Source organism: Oncorhynchus mykiss, chromosome 4, assembly GCF_057628025.1.
Source record: "Oncorhynchus mykiss isolate SJ-2025 chromosome 4, ASM5762802v1, whole genome shotgun sequence".
NCBI lineage: Eukaryota > Metazoa > Chordata > Actinopteri > Salmoniformes > Salmonidae > Oncorhynchus > Oncorhynchus mykiss.
This window is the reverse complement of record NC_143025.1, coordinates 67,227,578-67,252,744: the sequence shown is the minus strand read 5'-3', so window position 1 is coordinate 67,252,744 and position 25,167 is coordinate 67,227,578. Positions and strand designations below refer to the sequence as shown.

Below are 25,167 nucleotides of genomic sequence, written 5' to 3'. Positions count from 1 at the left end.
TGTGAGTTATCAAAAATTTACTTTTATTCACACTGACTTTAGGCTCTGTCTGCATACAACAACAGCATTTCCAGTGGACAGATTTATGTGCTTTATACAGTTAAGAAATACCAACAAAGCAGCTGGCTTTGGTCAGGAAATATGCAGACTGATATCTGGCTATGCACTACATAACCGATTAGATGGTCTCAAGGGGCCTTAGCACATAAAGCCAGCCTCTGTGAGCATGTGTGTCAAATGCTTATCATTCCACGGTTCCTAGTCTTAATCATACAGGCTTGATCACCAAGAGAGTATTGCTCTTTTTTTACATCTTAAATTCAAAACAATTTAAGACAATAAATGTGATTACTGTAAAGCCCATCAATGCAAATTATTTCTGTAACACACACACCTGTTCCATATCAAAGTAGGTTTTGCTTATACACAGCTTGTGGTTTTTGGCATTGCATGGAATTAAGAATACATTCACTATGTGCTACCTCACTTTCTATAGTGGTAGATATTTTCACAAGTAGCCTCAGGAATGTCCCGTGGCCTCAGTAACTCCAATCCCAACAGAGAGGTTGTTGTTAGGTCCATAGTGTCAGTATTTGCCTAGAAGTGTTTGGACAGTGACACATGTTTTGTTGTTTTGGCTCTGTACTCCAGCACTTTGGATTAGAAATGATACAATGACTATGAGGTTAAATTGCAGTTAATGTAGACTATCAGCTTTTTTATTTGATTATTATAAATGTTTTGGGTGAACCGTTTCAAAATTACAGCACTTTTTGTACATCCCTTGTAGGGAACCAATGTATTTGGACAAATTAACTTATTTGTGTATCAGCAGTTTAGTGTTTGGTACAATATTCCTAGCACTCAATGACTAACTACATCAAGCTTGTGACTCTACAAACTTTTTGGATGCATTTGCAGTTTGTTTTGGTTGTACTTCAACAGAAATGAAGGGTAAATAATGTATTGTGTCATTTTGGAGTCTCTTTTATTGCAAATAAGAATAGAATATGTTTCTAAACACTTCTACATTAATGTGGATGCTACCATGATTACAGATAATCCTGAATGAATCGTGAATAATGATGAGTGAGAAAGTTAGAGGCATAAATATCATACCCCCCCAAAAAAATGCTAACCTGCCCTGTTATTGTAATGGTCAGAGGTTGTCTTGGGGGGGTATGATATTTGATATTATTTACGATTAATTACGATGAAGATTATCTATAATCATGGTAGCATCCACAATAATGTAGAACTGTTCCGAAACATATTCTATTCTTATTTACAATAAAAGTGACTCCAAAATGACAATACGTTATATACCATTCATTTCTATTGGGCACAAAATAATCTGAAACACGACCAAAACAAACTGCATATGTATCCAACAAGTTGGTAGAGTCACAAGCTTGATCTAGTCATATCTTGCTAGGAATATGGGAACAATTACTAAAGTTTTGAATACCTTAATACACATAAGTGAATTTGTCCAATTACTTTTGGTTTCCTAAAATGGAGGGGGGGGACAATGTACAAAAAGTTCTGTAATTTCTGAACGGTTCAACTGATATGAAAATGGCCTCAAATTAAAGCCGACAGTCTGAACTTTAAAGGCCCAATGCAACTATTTTTTATAACAATATCAAATAATTTCTGGGTAACAATTAGGTACCTTACTGTATTAGTTTTCTATCAAAATTAACAAAAATAGTTTTTTTAGCAAACAAATATTTCTCAAGCAGGAATTTTGCTAGGACAATCTGGGAGTGGTCTGAGTAGGGAAGAGAAAACTGAAAACTAGCTGTTACTGGCAGAAATGTTTGGAATTCTTTGTTGTTGGTTTATTAACCAATTACCACCTGCTGATGTCACCAGGCAAGCCAAAGCTCCCGCTCATGCAAACCTGCTGATTTAGAAGGTCATGTGTAGATTTTTATTTTCAACCAGAAACAAATCAGGAAATAACACTGATGAAATTGTTTACATTATTACAGTGTCAGTTTCCTCAGCTGTTGTACAATATGATACAAAACAGGAAAAAAATAATTTTTCACTGCACTGGGCCTTTAACATCAGTCATTGTGTTGTAATAGAGCCCCCCCCCCCCCCAAAGAACTGTCACTGTCCAAATACTTTTGGAAATCACTGTATATCACTAGGCACACTCCACACAGCACTGCCAGTCTCTCCTCACCACTTTGGTCCAGGGTGTAATAGGTGCCATTGTAACAGTGTGTTCTTCAGGACTGGCCTGAAACAGGTCACTGGAACGGCAGGATGTCCTGTATGGTCCACGGAAGCGTCTGCAACGCCTGGGCTACGCACGTTTCTAACAGCAGACCCACACACACAGCCATCAGGGAGAGCCTTCTGCTGCAGTTTAGAATGACTGGAAAAGAGAGGAGAGAAAATGATCACGTCTTGCAAGGACACAAACACGACAATATGCAGGAAAAGTACTTATTCTGAACATCTTTGGAATCATGTTAAACTCCTACTTGGTGTAGAATAGAAAAACATTTATACGAATGAGATTAATGCCCTATTCGCACGGGACTAGTATTACTAGAGAACGTTGATTATATAATTATTACCCCAGAATGTCCGTTATTCGATAAGATGATTCGGACAGGATTCGTTTTTTTCCAAACTGCAGCCTGTAATTCTTAATTATTTTCAATATATTGACAGTTATGATGGAAACTTGGAGGTTTTGTTTCTAGGTGTGAAGATATTTCAATAGGTCCAGGCCATAACAGGGCTACACTGATAACTTGAGCTTGGTTCCCGAGTTTCTAAACCATACCAGCCATCATTGGTATAGTGTTGCCATAATATTTGAATTGAGGCAGTGTGAACATAATCATTCGGATATTTTAGCGATCTGCAGTAGATGTCCTAAATGCCCCCCAGGCTTCAGGCATGAGCTAAACAGTGCACATGCACTTGAGATGCGTTTTATGGATGAAAAAGTAAATGTATCATTTCAAAAAGTTTAGGTCAGTTTGCTGCATTGCCATCTATTAACAGCACGGTTTACATTTAATAGGCACAATATTTTTTAACTGATGCATTTGGTAGTATTCAATTCATACGCCCAAAACATCGGAAAGTATTCAGACCCGTTGACTTTTTCCACATTTTGTTGTTACAGTCTTAAATCTAAAATTGATTTAATTTTTTTTAAAGTCCTCAGCAATCTACACACAATACCCCATAATGACAAAGCAAAAACAGGTTTATAGACATTATTACAAATAAAAACCGGAAATACCTTATTTACATAAGTATTCAGACCCTTTGCTATGATTTTATTTTTAATTGTATTTTTGTTTATTTATTTAACTAGGCAGCCGGCCAAACCCTAACGACGCTGGGACAACTGTGTGCCGCCCTATGGGACTCCCAATCACGGCCGGTTGTGATACAGCCTGCAATCGAACCAGGGTCTGCAGTGATTCCTCTAGCACGGAGATGCAGTGCCTTAGACCGCTGCGCCACTCGGGAGCTATGAGACTCGAAATTGAGCTTAGGTGCATCCTATTTCCATTGATCATCCTTGAGATGTTTCTGCAACTTGATTGGAGTCCACCTGTGGTAAATTGAATAGATTGAACATGACTTGGAAAGGCAGACACATGTCTATATAAAAAGGTCCCACAGTTGTCAGAGCAAAAACCAAGCCATGAGGTCGAAGGAATTGTCCGTAGAGCTCAGACAGGATTGTGTCGAGGCACAGATCATCCTTAAATGGAAGAAGTTCGGAACCACCAAAACTCTTTCTGGAGCTGGCCGCTCAGCCAAACTGAGCAATCGGGGGAGAAGGGCCTTGGTCAGGGAGGTGACCAAGAACCTGATGGTCACTCTGACAGAGCTCTAGAGTTTCTCAACCATTTCTACAGCACTCCACCATTCAGGCCTTTATGGTCGAGTGGCCAGACGGAAGCCACTCCTCAGTAAAACGCATGACAGCCTGCTTGGAGTTTGCCAAAAGGCATCTAAAGACTTTCAGACCTTGAGAAACAAGATTCTCTGGTCTGATGAAACCAAGATTGAACTCTTTGGCCTGAATACCAAGCATCGCGTCTGGAGGAAACCTGGCACCATCCCTACGGTGAAGCATGGGTGGCAGCATCATGCTGCAGGAATGTTTTTCTGCAGCAGGGACTGGGAGACTAGTCAGGATCGAGGGAAAGATGAACGGAGCAAAGGACAGAGAGATCCTTTATGAAGAGAGCTCTGGGGCACTCAGGTCCTCAGACTCGGGCGAAGGTTCACCTTCCAACAGGACAACAACCCTAAGCACACATCCAAGACAACACAGGAGTGGCTTCGGGACAAGTCTCTGAATGTCCTTGAATGGCCCAGCCAAAGTCTGGACTTGAACACAATCGAACATCTCTGGAGAGACCTGAAAATAGATGTGCCGCAATGCTCCCTATCCAAACTGATAGAGCTTGAGAGAATCTGCAGAGAGGAATGAGAGAAACTCCCCAAATACAGGTGTGCCAAGCTTGTAGCGTCATACCCAAGAAGTCAAAGCTGTAATCGTTGCCAAAGGTGCTTCAACAAAGTACTGAGTTAAGAGTCTGAATAGTTATTTAAATGTGATATTTCAGTTTATTTTTTATAAATGAGCAAAAATGTCTAAAAACCTGTTTTTGCTTATCATTGGGGTATTGTGTGTAGATTGATGAGGGGAAAAAACAATTTAATCAATTTGAGGAAAAGGCTGTAACCTAACAAAATGTGGAAAAAGTCAAGGGGTCTGAATACTTTCTGAAGGCATCGTACATAAAAGCATTCGCTGTGAAAGTTGATACATGTAAGCCGTTCATATATAAACTATGTGCAGCACTTTGTTCAATTTATCAAATCAGTTATTGTTTTCTTGCTCAAACTGTGAGCAACACCTGTCAAACTCAGACATTACTCTCAAAACACAGGGATGTCTATTCGCAAGGGACTAGTATTATCAGAGGACTTAGGTTATTAGGTTAACAGTAGGTTATTCTGTCTGGAATTGTTACTCTCCTGCCATCCAAAAATGACTGACACGGCAGATTTGGACGGGACTAAAATGACATACGTGGTGTTTTGTGCTCGTGCACACAGTTACATTACCCAACGTCCCCCCAGTAAAACGAATCCCTTACAAATAGGGTCTAATGATTAAATCACCTTATCCAATCCATTGCAGAAACAGTTCCATTTAATCATTATCGTCAGGAAACTGAATAACCCATCAGTGCAATAAACAGATACAAAAATCCAATAGGCCATTATCCTGTGAAATGTGACAAATCACAGCGGCACACAGAGACAAATGCTTGATTTGCACGGCTGATTGTTTAACAAAAAAAATAGCATAATGCAAGAGTAAGCCAGTTAATTAATGGATTAGCTTTGGACAGTTTTGGGACAATTTATAAACTGCCTATTTTAGTAACTCTAGCGAACAACTGAATTAATGTTCTAACAGATTCAAGCTAGGAGTAAGAGCTGCCACCTGCTGGTGCACACTAGTGCTCCTAGCCTCCCAATCAATACCCTGTGAGCCGTCCATTTACCCTTTAATTGAAAATGTAATATCTATGGTGATTTATGTACACTATATATACAAAAGTATGTGGACACCCCTTCAAATTAGGGGTATCACCATGCAGAATGCCAAGTGTTGGCTGGAGTGGTATAAAGCTTGCTGCCATTGGATAATGGAGCAGTGGAAATGCGTTCTCTGGAGTGATGAATCACGCTTCACCATCTGGCAGTCCGACGGATGAATCTGGGTTTGTCGGACACCAGGGGAATGCTACCTGCCCCAATGCATAGTGCCAATTGTACAGTTTGGTGAAGGTGAAATAATGGTCTGGGGCTGTTTTTCATGGTTTGGGCTAAGGCCCTTTAGTTCCAGTGAAGGGAAATCTTAACGCCACAGCATATAATAACATTCTAGACGATTCTGTGCTTCCAACTTTGTGGCAACAGTTTGGGTAAGGCCCTTTCCTGTTACAGCATGATAATGCCCCCGTGTACAAAGTGAGGTCCATAGAGAAATGGTTTGATGAGATCGGTGTGGAAGAACTTGACTGAGTCCTGACCTCAACACCATCGAACACCTTTGGGATGAATTGGAATGCCGACTGCAAGCCAGGCCTAATCACCCAACATCAGTGGCCAACTCACTAATGCTCTTGTGGCTGAATGGAAGAAAGTCCCGCAGACAATGTTCACACATCTAGTGGAAAGCATTCCCAGAAGAGAGGAGGCTGTTATAGCAGCAAAAGGGGGGACCAACTCCATATTAATAACCATGATTTTAGAATGAGATGTTCAACGAGCAGGTGTCCATATACTTTTGGTCATGTCGCGTATGAAATAGGTTATATTCTAGTATCAATAATGAGAAATTAGAACTTTTCAATCAGTTTCCCCTCCAAAGCCCTCGCTGAATTGTCAAGAACAGAGATGGAGCTAGATGTGAGTGACTAATGGGAGCATTGCAACACTGATGGAGGAATTGTTTAATGTACCTCTTATGGCTTGAGAGTTGGACGTGAGCACAAACAGCTTGATGAGGCTGAAGCAGAGCGGGGAGTAGTCATGCTCCCATATGACTGCAGGGATGAGCAGGACTTTGCCATAGCTGGACAGCAGGAGGGCTTTCAGCAGTAAGCTCAGTTCAAAGTCAAAGCCAAGCAACCACTGAACCAGCCACAGGAAGGACAGCACTCCGACAGAAAACGCACCCAATTCTGTGGACAAATGAACATGAAATCAGTACAAACCATCAGAAGGCTGTCATTTGTATGGAATCAATGTGTAAAGAAAGCTAAATTTGTCACTTCCACTACACTTGGAAACATTGTTATAACATTGCTATTAACATTGTCATATGCATGTTTACTAATGAAATGCATGAGTTGTAGTAATAATAATAATAATGTGACTGTCCTTTTTCCATGCTTTATATACCCACCAAGAGCTGCCACCCCAAACATGCCATAGAAATCCCATTCCTTGGTGTATCTAATGATGTCTGCAGGGTCATTGCTCTGCTCAGATCCCTGAAGTTGTGACCACCTCAGGTAGGCCTCACACAGCAGGCAAAACACACACAGCTTCCAGTGAATCTGTGGAAGAAACCATCAACAAGACATGGCATCATTTCTTGAGTCCTCTGTCTGCAGAGTAAATGCAATGCAATGTAGATGAAGCTGCATACATTGTCTAAAGCGAGCACTGTACTCTGACTCTAGTGAATCGTTTTTCAGTGTCTTACTGTACTTACATTCAATGTAGTGTTGAACAGAATGTGTCTGAATGCTTGAGTTTTGCATAAAATGGCATCAATCAGAATAATGACAGGATCATATTCAATGTACTTGTCTACAGGCTTTTGGCAGGATCCCTGAAATAAATAGAGACAAACCACAAGCACTGACTTGCCTAGTTAAATAAAGGTTAAAAAACATTTTTAAAGAAAAAAAAACATTTATCCAGCTTTTATGGCTAAACTAAATAGCTAGCTTACTGTTTACTCTGTTATAAGGGTAGAGACCCAACCACTAACCACTTAGTCTATATACATTTCAGCTAGCAATCCATCATCAGGCATCATAACTTGAATATAAACAGCAGAGAAACCCAGCTAGCTAAGTTACACAGCTGGCAGTCACAGGTCCCTTTGGCTTCATTTCTAGCTAAGCCTAGCATCACCAGTTAGCTAGCTAATATCTTAACCAATAAATCAACATGAGCCAGCTAGTCAACTCACACATATGGTTATCTTCAAGATCCCATTACTGTAATCTCTGTGAAGCTCGTGGGCGTCCTTATTGCATTCAACACATCTAAACCGCTTTGCCATTCTGTTTTAGGTTGGCAGCGATGGAGAAACCGGCTTGAAAAACCTGACTTCCTGGATTTGTGCGTGATACGTTGGGAGTTGTAGTCGTTTACAGTTTGACTGGTAGTTCAGTTCACGATGGGGAGTAGGAACACGGGAACTACATTACCAAAGCTCCAGCGCTCCTCACCTACACATCAAACACAACATGGCACCTGCTGGCAGTGTTGTTGTGGTAGCTCTCTCACTTCTGTACTTATCCCGTGCTATATTTTCCACGGAATACCTCTCTACACTCACTTTCTTCAATAGCGAACTGCACAAACATGGTTGCAGCTCTCCGTCAGAGTGGGAGGAATACACAACGGATTGCGGTAAGCGGTCTTTAAACACAGTTTTGCCACGTCCTCGTAACTCAGCTAGCTAAACTAACCAAATCTATTCTTCCGCACCCGTTAACAGGAAGTTACATAGCAAGCGAGAGAGAACTCGTAGAGGTTAGGATTTGATTGTAAAGGTCAGGGTGGAATCAGAGACCCCGCAACTAATCTTTCAAGACTAACAGAAAGTACTTCGACAAGGTCCCCAGTTTCCCCGAATAATGCAGTGCTATGATATCCTTATGTATCTAAGTTTTTAACACGATGTCAGCAAGTACACGCCTTTCCTGAGCGTGAACGTAACCCAGAGCGCACCTCAAAACTCCCGCTGACTCATTCATTGTCTTGTTGGAACAGGTTATGTATTGGAATGTGCATTGTAGCGAAATAAAATCAAATTACTTTGCAATTGAATAAAAAATATCCAGCTGAATGAATGAATGAGATCATCCTATGGGTTTCCCACTGAAGTGTCACAACTTGTTGAGGCTTTTATGACTCAATCAACAATAAAGGATTAGTATTTGATGAGCAGTCCCTTCATTGCAGGTAGAAAGAAGCCTTGAAGCCTGCCAATGTTTGATCCTTATACACTCAGGGCCAGTTTATTGGGTACACCACCTTGTTTACGAAAATGGTTCGCTTCTACAGTGTCACGTGGCCATGGCTTGCTATATAAAGCAGGCATTGAGTTACTGTTTGATTCAATGTTAGACTGGACAAAACGAGTGACTTAAGCGACTTATGATTGTCGGTGCCAGGTGCCCTGGTTCCAGTATCTCAGAAACAGATGACACGCATGACAGTGTCTAGAGTTTACCACGAATGGTGTGACAAACAAAAAACATCCAGTCGGCGGCAGTCCTGTGGGTGAAAACGGCCCGTTGAAGGAGAATGGCCAAGAATGGAGCAAGCTAACATGCTGGCCACAAACAGGCAAATAACAGTACGACAGTGGTGTGAAAATCGGCATCTCGGAACGCACAACTCGTCTGCCCTTGTCACGTATGGGCTATTGCAGTAGACGACCACACCGGGTTTCACTCCTATCAGCTAAAAACAAGAAGAAGCAGGTCCTGGGCACGCGATCACCAAAACTGGACAGATGAGGAATGGAAAAACATATGCCCTGGTCCGACGAATCCCGGTTCTTGTTGCGACATGCTGATGGAGTCAGGATTTGGCCTAAGCAGCATGAGTCCATGGTTCCATTCTGCCTGGTGTCAACAGTACAGGCTATTGCTGGTGGTGTAATTGTGTGGGGAATGTTTCCTGGCACGCGTTAGGTCGCTTGATACCAATTGAGCAACATTTCCATGCCCTGAAAAATTCAGTCTGTTTTGGAGGCAAAAGGGGGTCCAACCCACTAATAGATGGCTGTACCTAATAAACTAGTGTGTGTGTTTTTTATATATATATACACACACACACACACAAAGTCAGCAAAAAAAAGATTTGTCCCTTTTTCAGGACCCTGTCCTTCAAAGATAATTTGTAAAAATCCAAATAACTTCACAGATCTTCATTGTAAAGGGTTTAAACACGGTTTCCCATGCTTGTTCAATGAACCATAAACAATTAATGAACATGCACCTGTGGAACGATCGTTAAGACACTAACATCTTACAGACGGTAGGCAATTAAGGTCAAAGTTATGAAAACTTAGGACACTAAAGAGGCCTTTCTACTGACTCTGAAAAACACCAAAAGAAAGATGCCCAAGGTCCCTGCTCATCTTTGTGAATGTGCCTTAGGCATGCTGCAAGGAGGCATGAGGACTGCAGATGTGGCCAGGGCAATAAATTGCAATGTCCGTACTGTGAGACATCTAAGACAGTGCTAAAGGGAGACAGGACAGACAGCTGATCGTCCTCGCAGTGGCAGACCACGTGTAACAACACTTGCACAGGATCGGTACATCCGAACATCACACCTGAGTTTATGTGTGTGTGTCACCATAATGACCAAGTTGGCAGCAGTCTGGGTGCTTTGTTGTCTGATGCTGTATATTTCCCTACAGAGTCCTTTATTCTACAGTTGGAGGACCCAGACTGTGAGGAAGGAAGCAACCCACCATGCGAGTCTGTCTTCTCTCTCAACGCAGAGAAAATCCTGGTGAGATGCAGTAAATTCACTGAGATCTCAGTGATTTTGCCTGGGCATTTCTGTTTGACTGACTCATTGTAATGGAATAACTACCGTTGTCTTCGTTCAAACAGAGACAAGCTAAGTTGTTTATAGAGCAGAAGCGATTCCCTTTTGCAGTGGACAACCACAACACAAATGAGGAGCTTGGTAAGAAGTTATTCCTGAAAGAGTTTGGTTTGTGGAGTGTTAGCTATACATTGCTTGACTCTCATTATTCATTTCATTGCAGCTATAGGATATGTTCTTATTGGCAATGGCCTGTACGATGAAGCCATCAAACACTTCTCCTTGTTACTACAGGTTGGTTAACATTCATAGATGCATGAATTACAACACTCATCTTTGTACATGTCTTGGTCTGGCCTTCTTGACAGTTTTGAATAATGCATTTTTTTTTGTTTAGACAAATATATTAATAGTAGAGAGACAGACGTACAGACTTCATCAGCCCCCGAACTGTCGATCTGTCTCCATTCGTCTCACTCAATCTCTGAGAGCACTGGTGCGATTTTGACTAAACTTGGGTGAATGATGCGTCTTGCCGTAGAGATCCTGCATTTAATAAATGACACTGATTGGCCATATGGTGGCGCTATAACAAGCGATTGAAAATGCAAACTTTGAAAGGTCACGCCCCTCACCCCGTTTGAGATAAAATCATGAAATTCAGTACGTAGGTCCCTCTCCTCACAAGGAACAAATGTTCCCCAGGGACCTCTATGGCCCGCCATGATGGCTTTTCCACCATTTTGAATTTTTTAAACACTTAAAGCGGTACTCTTCTAGCAAAGAATGACCAATCTGCATGAAACTTGTCATGTGGCATCTAAGGACAAATGTCTCTCAATGCAATATTTTCCAGACTAGTACCTAAAATAACATGGCCGCTATTGACCAATGAACATTCACGTGGGCGTGGTCTGGCACATAAATGCATATAAATCAGTCACAGATAATCATAATGCAACAACATTTGGTACACATGTTGCAAACACTGTCAAGACACAACATATGCAAGAACATTCATATCGACGAGAACATTCATGGCGCTATAACGGGCACATATTTTGTTACTGTCAGTGTAGTCTGCTTTGAATTGTTGTCACTAATTGCATCATTCGTGGGGGACGACATGTTTACTGTTGCCTTGTTTACGTTACAGTACTTCCCCTCTTTTCCCCCTGCTTTGAATATGTTGTGCGGTTTGCAATGGAGGACATATCAGTGTGTGTTGTCCTCTACTAGGGGGATCCAGAGGTAGTCAGTGCCATCTATGGGAGAGGGATAGCATACGGGAAAAAGAGTCTGCAGGTAAGTGATAACAGCGGTATGATACTAGTTCACAGAATGTTGATACCAGCAGTTTTATTCACAGCAAATGTTTTCAGTGTGACACATCATAAATAAAAATCTAATCTGCAATGCTCAGCAGTTAGCATATGTGCTTGTCAGTGGACGTGATTGATGAAGGCTGAGAGTGGCCTTCTTTTTTTCCTGGTGTGTCCAATAGGGGTCACACTGACTCTCTTCTTTTCTCCTTCTATGGAAGGACATCAAGAATGCAGACTTGGCGCTGTTCGAGTTGAGCCGAGTCATCACTCTGGAGCCCAACCGCCCTGAGGTATACGAACAGCGGGCAGAGGTGAGGATAATGCTAGGCCTGTTAATGCTTCATGAGTTAACCCGCTGTTTGTGTTATACCTTGTGTTAGGGTATTGGTTTTCATTGGTGTTTACTATCATGTTTGAATTGCATGTCTGTTTTTAAATGGAGCAAGTTTCTGTCACCCCATGCAAAATGGTTACAAATGAGTGAGGGCAGTGTTATTCTATCAAGCATGCTTTAAAAAAAAATCTTACACAGTAGGCAACTGCTGTTGTATTAACGCTATGCCTTGAAGTAGTCTAGTTACTAGACCATTAGACCTTTTGGATTTCATGTGTGTCAAGTTTTACTTGAATAATATACTTGCAGATCCTTTCTCCGCTTGGGAGGATCAGTGAGGCTCTGAGTGATCTCTCCAAAGCCATCCAGCTCCAGCCCTCCGCCCGCCTCTACAGACACAGAGGAACTCTGCTCTTTATCGCCGAGGTCAGACTGACAAACCATGATCTGTATATGGGGTCTCTGATTGGTGGTGTTGATATATAAAGTTCTCATAGTTGGTTTTCTGATTTTGCTTTTCCCCAAATAGGATTATGTGGCAGCTATGGAGGATTTTCAACAGTCTTTGGATCTGAAGAAAAATCAGCCCATTGCCATGCTATACAAAGGTCTAACATTCTTCCACAGAGGAATGCTAAAGGTATAGACATTTTTGTAGAAAATCATAGTTGCTCAACTTTGAGTACTGCCAGTGTAGCCTGTTTTTTTTGGTTAAATCACTGCATGTTTACGACACAATCTTGTCCCCCATTCAGGAAGCCATCGAAACATTCAAGGAGGCCCTGAAATTAAAATCTGACTTCATAGATGCGTACAAAAGTCTCGGACAGGCCTACAGGTACAGTGGGGAGGCTCTATGACCTGCTTTGGTTTCAACCTGGTCAGTTCACATCGTTGGTCAGGAAAAAGTCAGGGCCTTAGTACTCATGGGGCCAATGCAGTGAGTGATCCCTGTGTCCTGTCTGTAGGGAGCTTGGAGACTTTGAGGCAGCTATGGAGAGCTTCCAGAAAGCCCTGATGCTCAACCAGAACCACATCCAGTCTCTGCAGTTGAGGGGCATGATGCTGTACCACCATGGCAGTCTCCAGGAGGCAGTCGGCAACTTCAAGGTAATGGCCGCGTCGCACAGCTTCTTTCTCCGGACACGATATCAGTCTACCAATTACAGTACAGCTGAATTAGTTATTCTGCATCTCCCCTCATGATAACAGACTGCTTTACTGTGGGCTGTATGTGCAATAGTACTGGCTAGGGTGGGGCTGGCCTGCCATTCAAATGATTCTCAATTGCATCAGTTTTTCTAAGCATGCTGCCTAGAGAGAACCCCCTCGGATCAATACTTGTCCCACTCCCTTTATAATATCAATCCAGCCGTTACAAGCGATACTGCTGATGCTTTGTTTTCACTGTGGCATCAGGCGGTTGATGGCATCGCAGTCTAACGAACAGACTCGTGCCCCTGATGCCCCTGATCAGACTTGTAGGCCACACTTTGACTGTCGTCATCATTCCATATCCTCTCTCTGTCCCCATGATAGCATTTGGCAGTGTAAACGCCCTGCCTATTTGCCTACTGTCCCATCAGCAGCCCCGCTGTGGCGACTCAGTAGGCCTCACGCGTTACTATGACGGTTACTGTTACATCACCTTGCATGACTTTGTCATATGCTTCCCAGGCTGCCTGTGGAGAATGTGTTTTGGTGGGGTCATGACTCACTAGGCTAGAGCTGTTAGCCTCAGGCTGTTCACACAGTCAACACCGAAAGGTTAAGTGACTGCAGTGACATCCACTTTGAGTCAGAGTTAATTTGAGGTTCCCTCCCTCCGTTTTTTTATTCTTACACCTATGTGTGTCATTGGACTTGATGTGTAACACCTCCGTGTTGTGTTTTTCAGAGGTGTCTACAGTTGGAGCCCTACAATGAGGTATGTCAGTACATGAAGGGTCTGAGCCACGTGTCCATGGGTCAGTTCTATGAAGGCATCAAGGCTCAGACTAAAGTCATGTTGAATGACCCTCTGCTGGGCCAGAAGGCAAGCTCGGAATATCTCAAAGTGAAATACCTCCGAGGTGAGCGTAGCATTAGGGACCTTAGCTGACTAAACTCCACAGTGAAGGAAGTTTCTGATGAACTTCACCAACGGAGTGGAGAAGAGACCAGGCTTTCTGGAATTCAGCTCAGCTAAAATCGATTCACCCAAGGTCAATTCTTTATAAAAAAAAAAAAATGAAATTCTTACTATGTACTATCTATGTTTGTCCTCTGTAGTTGCGTGCCTTTCTTTGCTGAAATTCATGCTTTTTCTGTAAACGTTAATCAAATACAGCCACCGACTGTTTCCTTGTTGAGATTCAATTGCCGCATTTGCGCTGAGTTGCCATTTTAGAGCAACAGCAGTGAGCAAACAGTCGGCGGTTGTATTTGATTGTTTATTGAAACAGTGGATTTCAGCAAACTACGAAAGGCACGCAACTACGGAGGACAAACATGGGTACAAGGTAAGCATTTCATAATTGAAATGTAAGTATTGACCTTGAGCGAGTCGATGTAGCCTAAGTTGAATTCCACAAAGCCTGGTCTCAGCTCCACTCCTTTGGTGGAGTTCATCAGAAACTTCCTTCACCGAGGAGTTTAGCCAGCTATAGTGACCTCTGAACTAACATTTCAACCTAGAGCGGAATGTTGTGTCTTTGATCATTTCTTGCCTGTGGAGATATGGTTAGAATTTTCCTCATGTAATTTCCCCCCCACAGAATACTCTCGCTACTTGCACTCACATCTCGACAAACCTGTGGCAGAATACAATGTTGATCAGGATCTTCCAGGGAACTTCAAAAACCACTGGGCAAAACACCTTCCTTTCCTTATAGAGGACTATGAGGAGCAGCCAGGACTGCAGCCTCATATTAAGTGAGTTTAAAAGGATAGCACCTGCTGCTGACTGAACATAGTTCAGTATTTTCTGCCAGGTATAGGTAGTATAATAGGCTAATAGTATAGGCTAACTGATGGGTAATGGAGCAGGCTCATTTACAGTAGATTAATTTGACCTACTGAGTGTTTGTGCTATTCAACCCATTTGTAACCTGCCCAACTGATCTTTTTTCGTGCCTTGCCGTTGTAGGGATGTTCTACCTCAGAACTTTGAAAGCTACAACATTGAAGTTCAGAAGCTCATTTGCGCTGCTGATCACCTTGGTGCCCTTATGCAATACGACACACCAGGATTTCTTCCCAATCGCAGAATACACAGAGGTGGGTGAGATCCTGAGCACATTTGAGTTCAGCCTCAAATTTGTTGTACATTCTTGGCTGAAATCAGATTAAGTAATTCTGTCAGTTTCAATATGACTATCATCCCTGAACAACATGTCCTTTGTTAAAAACAATGTGCATGCTGGAACTCATTTCAACATAACAAACTATTGTACATGTTGGTCTTTCTAGAATACATATTGTCTCACCCCATCCTATGGCTTTAATCCAGTAGCTCCATAACAGTATATTTCCATGTTCTGAAATTGAATATGTGCTGTGTTTCACCTCAATAGCGATGGGCCTAGCGACCCTGGAGGTCATGCAGGCTATGCAGCGCACCTGGAGCAATTCAAAGGTGCGAGTCAACGGCAAAACCAGGCAGATGCAGTGGAGAGACATGTTCGATATTGCCGTCAAATGGAGGAGGTGAGGCTTGGGTGTGAGATTGTTTTATAGTAACTTTTTTTTAAACAAAATGTTATTACCACAATGGGCCATCTGCAGTGTCAATCACCACCCTGCCTGTTTCTGTATTGTCAGTCTGAGGTTTGGTACATGTTTCAAGTCATTGTGGTATTCTGTCCCTCTGAAGGATCGCTGATCCAGACCAGCCTGTTCTGTGGCTGGACCAGATGCCTGCCAGAAGTCTCAGCCGAGGGTTCAATAACCACATTAACCTCATCAGGTAACCTAAAGGAAAATGACATCAAATCGTCTCAAAGATAGTCGCTGTGTAAATCTGACACACAACTGTTGAGTCAAGTTGTATTTTTAGATATTCCTTTTCATTATGTGGTTTTCCTGTTTTGTTTGTTTCCACAGAGGACAAATCATCAACATAAGATACTTGGCCTACTTTGACAACATACTCAATTTCATTAAAGACAGAATATTGGTTTACCACAGGTGTGCCTTTTAAAGAAAATACAGATTGTTTATTAGAGAAATATTTTCGACACGGTGATATACAGTGCATTCAGAAAGTATTCAGACCGCTTGACTTTTTCCACATTTAGTTACGTTACAGCCTTATTCTGAAATGGATTCAATTGTTTTCCTCATCAATCTACACACAAAACCCCATAATGACAAAGCAAATGTATACAAAGTAAAAGTATACAAGACCCTTTACCCAGTACTTTATTGAAGCACCTTTGCCAGCGATTACAGCCGCAAGTCTTCTTGGATATGACACTACAAGCTTGGCACACCTGTATTTGGGGAGTTTCTCCCATTATTCTCTGCAGATCTTCTCAAGCTCTGTCAGGTTGGATGGGGAGTGTCGCTGCACACCGGGGTATTGTGTGTAGATTTATGGGGGGGTGGGGGGAAATAAGGCTGTAACTTAACAAAATGTGGAAAAAGGGAAAGAGTCTGAATACTTTCAGAATGCACTGTATGTTGACTTACTGATGCATTGTCCTCAGGGCATACAACCCAAGAGGCCTACTGGAAGTCAGACAAGCACTGGAAAATGTCAACACGGTGGAAGACCTTCTCCCCATAATGAAGGTAATAAGAACACAGGGTTAGACATACAGGGGGGGTTTAGGAAACCCTCCGGGCCAGTCGATAACACCCGTCAGTGGCCCGCATTTTGTTGTTGTAATAATGCTATTTTTAATTTAGGCTATATAATTGATTAAAAAAACTAAATTCCCGAAGCTGTTAGTTTGTTGATTATTTATCACAGCCTAGATAATTTGTCAGGCAGAGAGGGTGCGCAGCTCTCAAACAGCTGGTTGTTTGGTGGAGCAGCTCATCAAAGACCGACAGTGATACAGTAGGGGTAGGAAAGATGTTCCAAGTTATGATATCTAGCTCACCAGTAAACGCTAAGGCAAGGCTTTTGAAGTTTAAAGTCTTGGTTGAATATTTGCGATGCACAATGAAGGCATCATTGAATATACTTCCAGACACTTGTAGCAATGTACTTATTCCGGGATTTAAATTCTGATCGTTTTTTAAGAGATGTTGCCGCTTTTGTTTGTTTCAATTGACGGGTGTTGCGCTAGTCTGTTTGCTTTCGTTAATAAGGTAAAGCCGAGCATTATGAGCAAGAGAGACAATGTCAAATGTTGGCCACAACTTGCTTTTCCATACAAAGCGTTCAATTACAAAGGGTACTCATTTTTATTTTGCTTTCTCGTTTTAAAACATGATGCAATAACCCCTCAATAACTCTTCTCAAATGGCAAGACCGAGTAAAGCTACCACATGGACAGACTTCATTAGTGTGTTTGTGTCAGGATAATCTATTGCTGTATTTAGTCAGTCAATGCCCACATTATTCTGACATATTTTAGAATGTAAACATAATGTGAATGTCAATGCATAATTACATTGTGTAGGGATATTAAAAATGCAATATTCATCAAGTGGTAATGATACTTTTTTTGTATAATGTGTTTTTTGTTGTGGGTGGGGCGGGGATCTATATACTAACAACAATGAAATGTAAAATGTAGGTCCTTGAATTTGGCTTGCCAGTATGAACTGTGTATACGGCTACTTGCTCAGCCTGCAAATGAAATATAAAATCACTTGCTATTGAAATTATGGGAGCATCATTCACTTTCCTGTCAGATCTTGACTCTGGACAGTATTTCTTTCATTTGCGTCAGTAGTTTTCAGTTGGCGCTGTCCTGGTGAGCCACTGGCAAATTTACCTGAATGTCAAGCCCTGGAACAACACCCTGATAAGAAAATATTGACTCGGTTTGAGGCCTGACTTATTCATGGGAATAGCATCTAGGAACTACTGAGTTGTGTGTGTGTGATATCATGTAGATCAGAGTTGAGATCTAGGTCAACTTGGCTTGTGTTTCAACGCTGATAGAATGTCTGATTTGCTGCTGTTTTGCATTTCTATCCTGAAGCAGTTTAACAGTAAAACGAGAGATGGCTTCACAGTTAACTCCAAGGTGCCCAGTCTAAAAGACCCTGGCAAAGAATATGACGGCTTCACAATCACCATAACAGGAGACAGGTCAGTTTATTTGGTTCTAATACATGAATAAAGAACTGAGCTCTTGACATTATAGTCTACCTCCATCAGTGGTTTACCTAAGATTTTCCAATCAAATGGAAATTTGAGAATTTTTCCCATCATGGAACATCATTTATTGTGTGAAAATGTCAGGGTTTGGTATGTCAACTTGGGTTAGTTGAAAGCAGTTAAATACATGTAACTGCCAACATAATGGAAACACTTGAGTAAATGAGGGATACAAAGTATATTGAAAGCCGGTGGTTCCACACAGCTGTGGTTCCTGAGTTAATTAAGCAATTAACATGATTAAGGTCATGTATAAAAATGCTTGTCAGGTCATTATTTTGGCTACCATGACTATGGATGACAATGCCCCCATCCACAGGGCACGAGTGGTCGCTGAATGGTTAGACAAGCATGTAAATGATGTAAACCATAATCCATGGCCGTTTCAGTCACCAGATCTCAACCCAATTGAACATTAATGGGAGATTCTGGAGTGGAGCCCGAGACAGCGTTTTCCACCACCATCAACAAAACACCAAATGATGGAATTCCTTGTCGAAGAATGGTGTCGCGTCCCTCCAATAGAGTTCCAGACACTTGTAGAATCTATGCCGAGGTGCTGTGAAGCTGTTCACCGGCTCGTGGTGGCCCAACGCTCTATGTAGACGCTTTATGTTGGTGTTTCCTTTATTTTGGCAGTTACCTGTGCTTCAATGAATAACATTTTTGTTCATTTGAATTCACAGCTCAGATGTTTCTGTCTGGGAACTTTTTAACAAATGTTCTAGGTCTGTTTGTTGACATTGCATTCCAGTTACATTATGTAGTAGAAACAACTAATCCTTTCCTTGCTAAAACCATGTTGAACAGGGAAATGAAATCTACCTTTCCCAAAAAGCCCCGTGATGGGAAAGAACCAGACAATCAGTCCATTTGGGGTTGCAGAACAAAAACACAAACTGCAAGAGGCAAGAGCTGCAGTGAGAAACATATTGTATAGGATTCCTCAAGTGTGGAACATCATCAAAAAAATAAATGGTTGCGCTTGAGAAATGAAATACACTGCAAAAAAAATAAAGGGAACACTAAAATAACACATCCTAGATCTGAATGGATGAAATATTCTTATTAAATACTTTTTTCTTTACATAGCTGAATGTGCTGACAACAAAATCACACACAAATTATCAATGGAAATCAAATTTATCAACCCATGGAGGTCTGGATTTGGAGTCACACTCAAAATGAAAGTGGAAAACCACACTACAGGCTGATCCAACTTTGATGTAATGTCCTTAAAACAAGTCAAAATGAGGCTCAGTAGTGTGTGTGGCCTCCACGTGCCTGTATGACCTCCCTACAACGCCTGGGCATGCTCCTGATAAGGTGGCGGATGGTCTCCTGAGGGATCTCCTCCCAGACCTGGACTAAAGCATCCGCCAACTCCTGGACAGTCTGTGGTGCAACGTGGCGTTGGTGGATTGAGCGAGACATGATGTCCCAGATGTGCTCAATTGGATTCAGGTCTGGGGAACGGGCAGGCCAGTCCATAGCATCAATGCCTTCCTCTTGCAGGAACTGCTGGCACACTCCAGCCACATGAGGTCTAGCGTTGTCTTGCATTAGGAGGAACCCAGGGCCAACCGCACCAGCATATGGTCTCACAAGGGGTCTGAGGATCTCATCTCGGTACCTAATGGCAGTCAGGCAACCTCTGGCGAGCACATGGAGGGCTGTGCGGCCCCCCAAAGAAATGCCACCCCACATCATGACTGACCCACCGCCAAACCGGTCATGCTGGAGGATGTTGCAGGCAGCAGAACGTTCTCTACGGCGTCTCCAGACTCTGTCACGTCTGTCACATGTGCTCAGTGTGAACCTGCTTTCATCTGTGAAGAGCACAGGGCGCCAGTGGCGAATATGCAAATCTTGGTGTTCTCTGGCAAATGCCAAACGTCCTGCACGGTGTTGGGCTGTAAGCACAACCCCCACTTGTGGACGTCGGGCCCTCATACCACCCTCATGGAGTCTGTTTCTGACCGTTTGAGCAGACACATGCACATTTGTGGCCTGCTGTAGGTCATTTTGCAGGGCTCTGGCAGTGCTCCTCCTGCTTCTCCTTGCACAAAGGCGGAGGTAGCGGTCCTGCTGCTGGGTTGTTGCCCTCCTACGGCCTCCTCCATGTCTCCTGATGTACTGGCCTGTCTCCTGGTAGCGCCTCCATGCTCTGGACACTACGCTGACAGACACAGCAAACCTTCTTGCCACAGCTCTCATTGATGTGCCATCCTGGATGAGCTGCACTACCTGAGCCACTTGTGTGGGTTGTAGACTCAGTCTCATGCTACCACTAGAGTGGTCCACTAAGTGGACAGTTTGATTTCACAGAAGTGTGATTGACTTGGAGTTACAATGTGTTGTTTAAGTGTTCCCTTTATTTTTTTGAGCAGTGTATAAACAGCCTAGCCCCTATGATGTAGGCCATCATTGTAACTGACTTGCCTAGTTAAATCATTTGAACCGATATGAATTCTTTGCCATTCAGCTCAAGCTTTCTAAGACACCTTGGAATGCAAGGCTTGAAATACTATGATTCAGCTTCTTCTCAGCTCTAACCCTGTAGCTTTCACTAAAGTGCACCTTGTTGTCTGTCCCTTGATGAATGTTGATGTACAGCACCACGGCGGTTGTATGGACCATGTTACAGACCACAGTGTTTGTTCAGACGGTGTGTATTTGTGTGGCCTTAGAGTGGGCAACATGCTGTTCTCAGTGGAGACCCAGACCACAGAGGAACGCACTCAGCAGTACCAGTCTGAGATTGAGTCCATCTATAAAGACCTGACTGCCAAGGGCAAGGCTCTCATGCTGTCCACTGAACTTGGGGTATGCTCTCTCTCTGTCACTTGTTTTCCATTGCCTCTGTTTTCTTTTGTCTGACTGTCAGTGTTGGCTTCCAGTTGTGAAATGAATTGCCATCTCAACAATCCGATCCATAATGTTGCTCTACTATCTGATGTAAATCCAAAACTGTCCTTTTGTCGTGTTGATAGATTCACTCTCTACCCCTGAAAAATTGGGAGCGGACAGTTTTGCACGAGGCTACCTAACCTTGTCCATTATTCCGTTCCTTATTGGACTTAGTAGATCCCTCCCAAGTTAAAATTCAGTTAACAAACTTCAGACATGACTTAATCATGACGGCCCACATGCAGTATCAGTTTCCCATTGTTGTATAATGATATTACCTCTACGTGGACCCTGTAGTATGAATTGGTTTTGTTTTCTCTCTTTCAGGATGCAGATGCAGTGTGTAATTTAATTCTCTCCCTGGTTTACTACTTCTGTAATCTCATGCCCCTCTCCAGAGGTTCTAGGTAAGGTGTTATCCAAGTCATTTTTTTCTGCTGTGACCATCAAGACATGATGTAACGACACAGTTTTCAGTTTGGTTCGGTCTGAATTGTGATTTTACTTTGTGAATGTTTTTTTAGTTATGAAATCTGTCTAATTTCTCTATATTGTCCCCGTTTCCCTTTACAGTGTTGTGGCATACTCTGTTGTCATGGGAGCACTGATGGCCAGTGGAAAGGAGGTGATAGGCAGAATCCCCAAAGGGAAGGTAATATTGCTGAATAGTTTTGCTCTACTTTACACCACGTCAATATAATACATTACATTTTCCAGTGGTGGAAAATGTGTTATTCATAATCATGTATACTATATGTAGTTATCAATGAGCCTGTTTTTAAGCATTTTCCTTGTTTTTATTTTTTATTTTTTAAATGTATTCCTCCAGTTGGTTGATTTTGAAGCCATGACAACACACAGTCCTGACAGCTTTAGTAAAACAGCAAAAAACTGGATGAATTTAAAGAGGTGAGTAGCTCGGCATGTCCACTTGCATCACCTTTAAACACATAAGTTGGCCAATTATTTATTTCTATGTGTATTGATAACCATATACAGTACCAGTCAAAAGTTTGGAGACACCTACTCATTTTCTTTATTTTGACTATTTTCCACTTTGTAGAATAATAGTGAAGATATCAAAACTATGAAATAACATATATGGAATCATGTAGTCACTAAAAAAGTGTTAAACAAATCAAAATATATGTTATGTTTTAGATTCTTCAAAGTAGCCACCCTTTGCCTTGATGACAGCTTTGCACTCTCTTGGCATTCTCTCAACCAGCTTCATAATGAATGCTTTTCCAACAGTCTTGAAGGAGTTCCCACATATACTGAGCACTTGTTTGGTGCTTTTCCTTCACTCTGCGGTCCAACTCATCTCAAACCATCTCAATTGGGTTGAGGTTGGGGGATTGTGGAGGCCAGGTCATCTGGGGGCGGCAGGTAGCCTAGTGGTTAGAGCATTGGGCCAGTAACCGAAAGGTTGCTGGATAAAATCCCCAAACTGTCAAAGTAAAAAAATCTGTTGTTCTGCCCCTGAACAGTTAAGGCAGTTAACCCATTGTTCCCCGGTAGGCGGTTATTGTAAATAGGGATTTAGTCTTAACTGACTTGCCTAGTTAAATAAATAAAAATCTGATGCAGCACTCTATCACTCTTCTTCTTGGTCAAATAGCCCTTACACAGCCTGGAGGTGTGTTGGGTCATTGTCCCACTGATAGTCCCACTAAGCTCAAACCAGATGGGATGTCGTATCACTGCAGAATGCTGTGGTTGCCATGCTGGAATTCTAAATAAATCAGACTGTGTCACCAGCAAAGCACCATCGCACCACCACAATGCTTCACGGTGGGAACCACACATGCGGAAATCATCCATTCACCTACTCTCCATTTCACAAAGACACAGGGGTTTGAACCAAAAATCTCAAATTTGGACTCGTTTGGACTCAAAGGACAGATTTCCACCGGTCTACTGTCCATTGCTCATGTTTCTTGGCCCAAGCAATTCTTATTATTGGTATCCTTTTGTAGTGGTTTCTTTGCAGCAATTCAATCATGAAGGCCTGATTCCCACAGTCTCCTCTGAACAGTTGATGTTGAGATGTGTCTGAACTCTATGAAGCATTTATTTGGGCTGCAATTTGAGGTGCAGTTAACACTAATGAACTTATCCTCTGCAGCAGAGGTAACTCTGAGTCTTCCATTCCTGTGGCGGTCCTCATGAGAGCCAGTTTCATCATAGCACTTGATGGTTTTTGCATCTGCACTTGAAGAAACTTTCAAAGTTCTTGAAATGTTCCAGATTGACTGACCTTCATGTCTTAACGCAATGGTAGACTGTTCTCTTTGCTTATTTGAGCTGTTCTTGCCATAATATGGACTTGGTATTTTACCAAATAGGGCTATCTTCTGTATACCACCCCTACCTTGTCACAACACAACTGATTGGCTCAAACACATGACACACTTTTTTAACAAGGCACACCTGTTAATTGAAACAAATTCCTGCTTACTGCCTCATGAAGCTGGTTGAGAGAATGCAAAGCTGTCAAGGCAAAGGATGGCTACTTTGAAGAATCTGAAATATATTTAGATTTATTAACTTTTTTTGCTTACTACATGATTCCATATGTGTTATTTCATAGTCTTCACTATTATTCTGAATGTAGAAAATAAGAAAAACCCTTGAATGTCCAAACCTTTGACTGGTACTGTGTATATGTTTATTTTTTAAATATTTATTCTCTTAGCCTACCAGTGTGGTACCAGAGTCTTCCGTCAGTAGCAGGAACCTTCCCAACGACTAGAACCATGATTGAGGTCCTCAACACGGACTCCACATCGCACTGTCCAAAGAAGTCCTAACACCACTACTTCTGATGAGAACAAGGGCCTGTCTGTCTGCTCATAGTCTCTGGCCAAGCTCAACCCCCAAAGCACAATGTCTGTCTAAAAATAATTCAGAGCAACTACATGTTGTTCAGGTATGGCCCTATGTATGCAATACCAGCAAAACCCTAGTGTCTAGTATGTAAAAGCTACGAAATGTAACTAATTACATTCATTTGAATGATAGGTAATCTCTCGATTGTGATTGCCACAATTCTGTTTTTAACAACCCTCACAGCTATTCAGTCTAAGCAGAGAAAGTGTGGGATGAGATTCTAAGATGTAAACTTAACTTCAGGGCTATGCAGTTCCACTTGGGATACTTGAACATTTAGAAAAGTGAAGCAATCCTTTTATTTAGTCTTGTTGATATTGGACAGTGTTGCTCTGTGCCATTGCCATTTTCTGGAATTGTTTTTATCTTGACCCAAAAAGGGCACGAGGAAGGGTTGGTTTCAGGTTGTGTCCAACTTGTTTTGGGAAAAGAACACATTGTGCCATGATATCGTTCCTCTGGGTTTATTTTGAGACCTCTGTGATTTTCATTGTTGCTTTTCTTTTTTTTGGTAAATGTTTGAATAATTTGACCATGGTCTTATAGACACAACATTAGAACAAACGTTCAGGGATTTATTTTGGGGATTTTGTTCAATTGCTCTGAAGAACCTCATTTCAGGACAAGCTTTGGTTTTCAGTTTATGTTCCCCACTTACCCTTTTACTGTTAATGACAGGATAGAATATGCATTGCCTGCATGGGTCCTTATTGAATGAGCTCCAGAGGATCACTACAACAACAGGGACCACTGCTTAATTGTCTTTTTTTTGGCAGAACTACTGTTTAATAATGTTTCCATATCAATGATTGTGCTGAATTGCTGGGATTTTTTTATTTTATTTTAGCACTGGGTGAATTAGCTATGTTTATTAAAGCTCAAATGTGGATTTTTAAGTGAGCAATATGTCCCATCTTGAAGTTTTAAACTTGAAGGAATGAAATCTGGAGATTTTGGGGAATTGGTATGTTCAATACAATTGGTTGACAAATGAGTGGTTT

General features: G+C 41.9%; 2 protein-coding genes across 5 annotated transcripts; one reads left to right on the top strand and one right to left on the bottom strand.

The window, feature by feature from the left end:
• arv1 (ARV1 fatty acid homeostasis modulator) lies at positions 1 to 7,921 on the bottom strand. The gene is made up of 5 exons (XM_021600438.3): positions 7,781 to 7,921; positions 7,295 to 7,414; positions 6,983 to 7,136; positions 6,537 to 6,758; positions 1 to 2,392 (listed from the first exon to the last, which is right to left on the bottom strand). Exons 1-5 carry the CDS (start codon positions 7,871 to 7,873, stop codon positions 2,265 to 2,267), a joined length of 717 nt encoding a protein of 238 aa, XP_021456113.1. The 5' UTR covers positions 7,874 to 7,921; the 3' UTR covers positions 1 to 2,264.
• Positions 7,922 to 8,046: 125 nt separating this feature from the next.
• Positions 8,047 to 25,160, top strand: LOC110522223 (tetratricopeptide repeat protein 13). Of its 4 annotated transcripts, none has more exons than XR_002473272.3 (23): positions 8,047 to 8,226; positions 10,253 to 10,347; positions 10,452 to 10,527; positions 10,610 to 10,680; positions 11,626 to 11,691; positions 11,930 to 12,022; positions 12,355 to 12,471; positions 12,575 to 12,685; positions 12,801 to 12,883; positions 13,014 to 13,155; positions 13,943 to 14,117; positions 14,802 to 14,958; positions 15,173 to 15,303; positions 15,600 to 15,732; positions 15,899 to 15,991; positions 16,129 to 16,212; positions 16,734 to 16,818; positions 18,189 to 18,295; positions 20,981 to 21,190; positions 21,602 to 21,681; positions 21,848 to 21,926; positions 22,104 to 22,183; positions 23,973 to 25,160. XR_002473272.3 is itself a non-coding variant. In XM_021600437.3 (23 exons), the coding sequence occupies exons 1-23, from the start codon at positions 8,061 to 8,063 to the stop codon at positions 24,085 to 24,087; spliced, it is 2,475 nt and encodes an 824-aa protein (XP_021456112.2). In that variant the 5' UTR covers positions 8,047 to 8,060; the 3' UTR covers positions 24,088 to 25,160. The 4 variants fall into 4 exon arrangements, 2 of the variants coding, with proteins under 2 accessions (XP_021456112.2, XP_021456111.2); XR_002473271.3 differs by having other exon boundaries at positions 18,186 to 18,295; XM_021600437.3 differs by having other exon boundaries at positions 21,055 to 21,190.
• Positions 25,161 to 25,167: the final 7 nt, after the last annotated feature.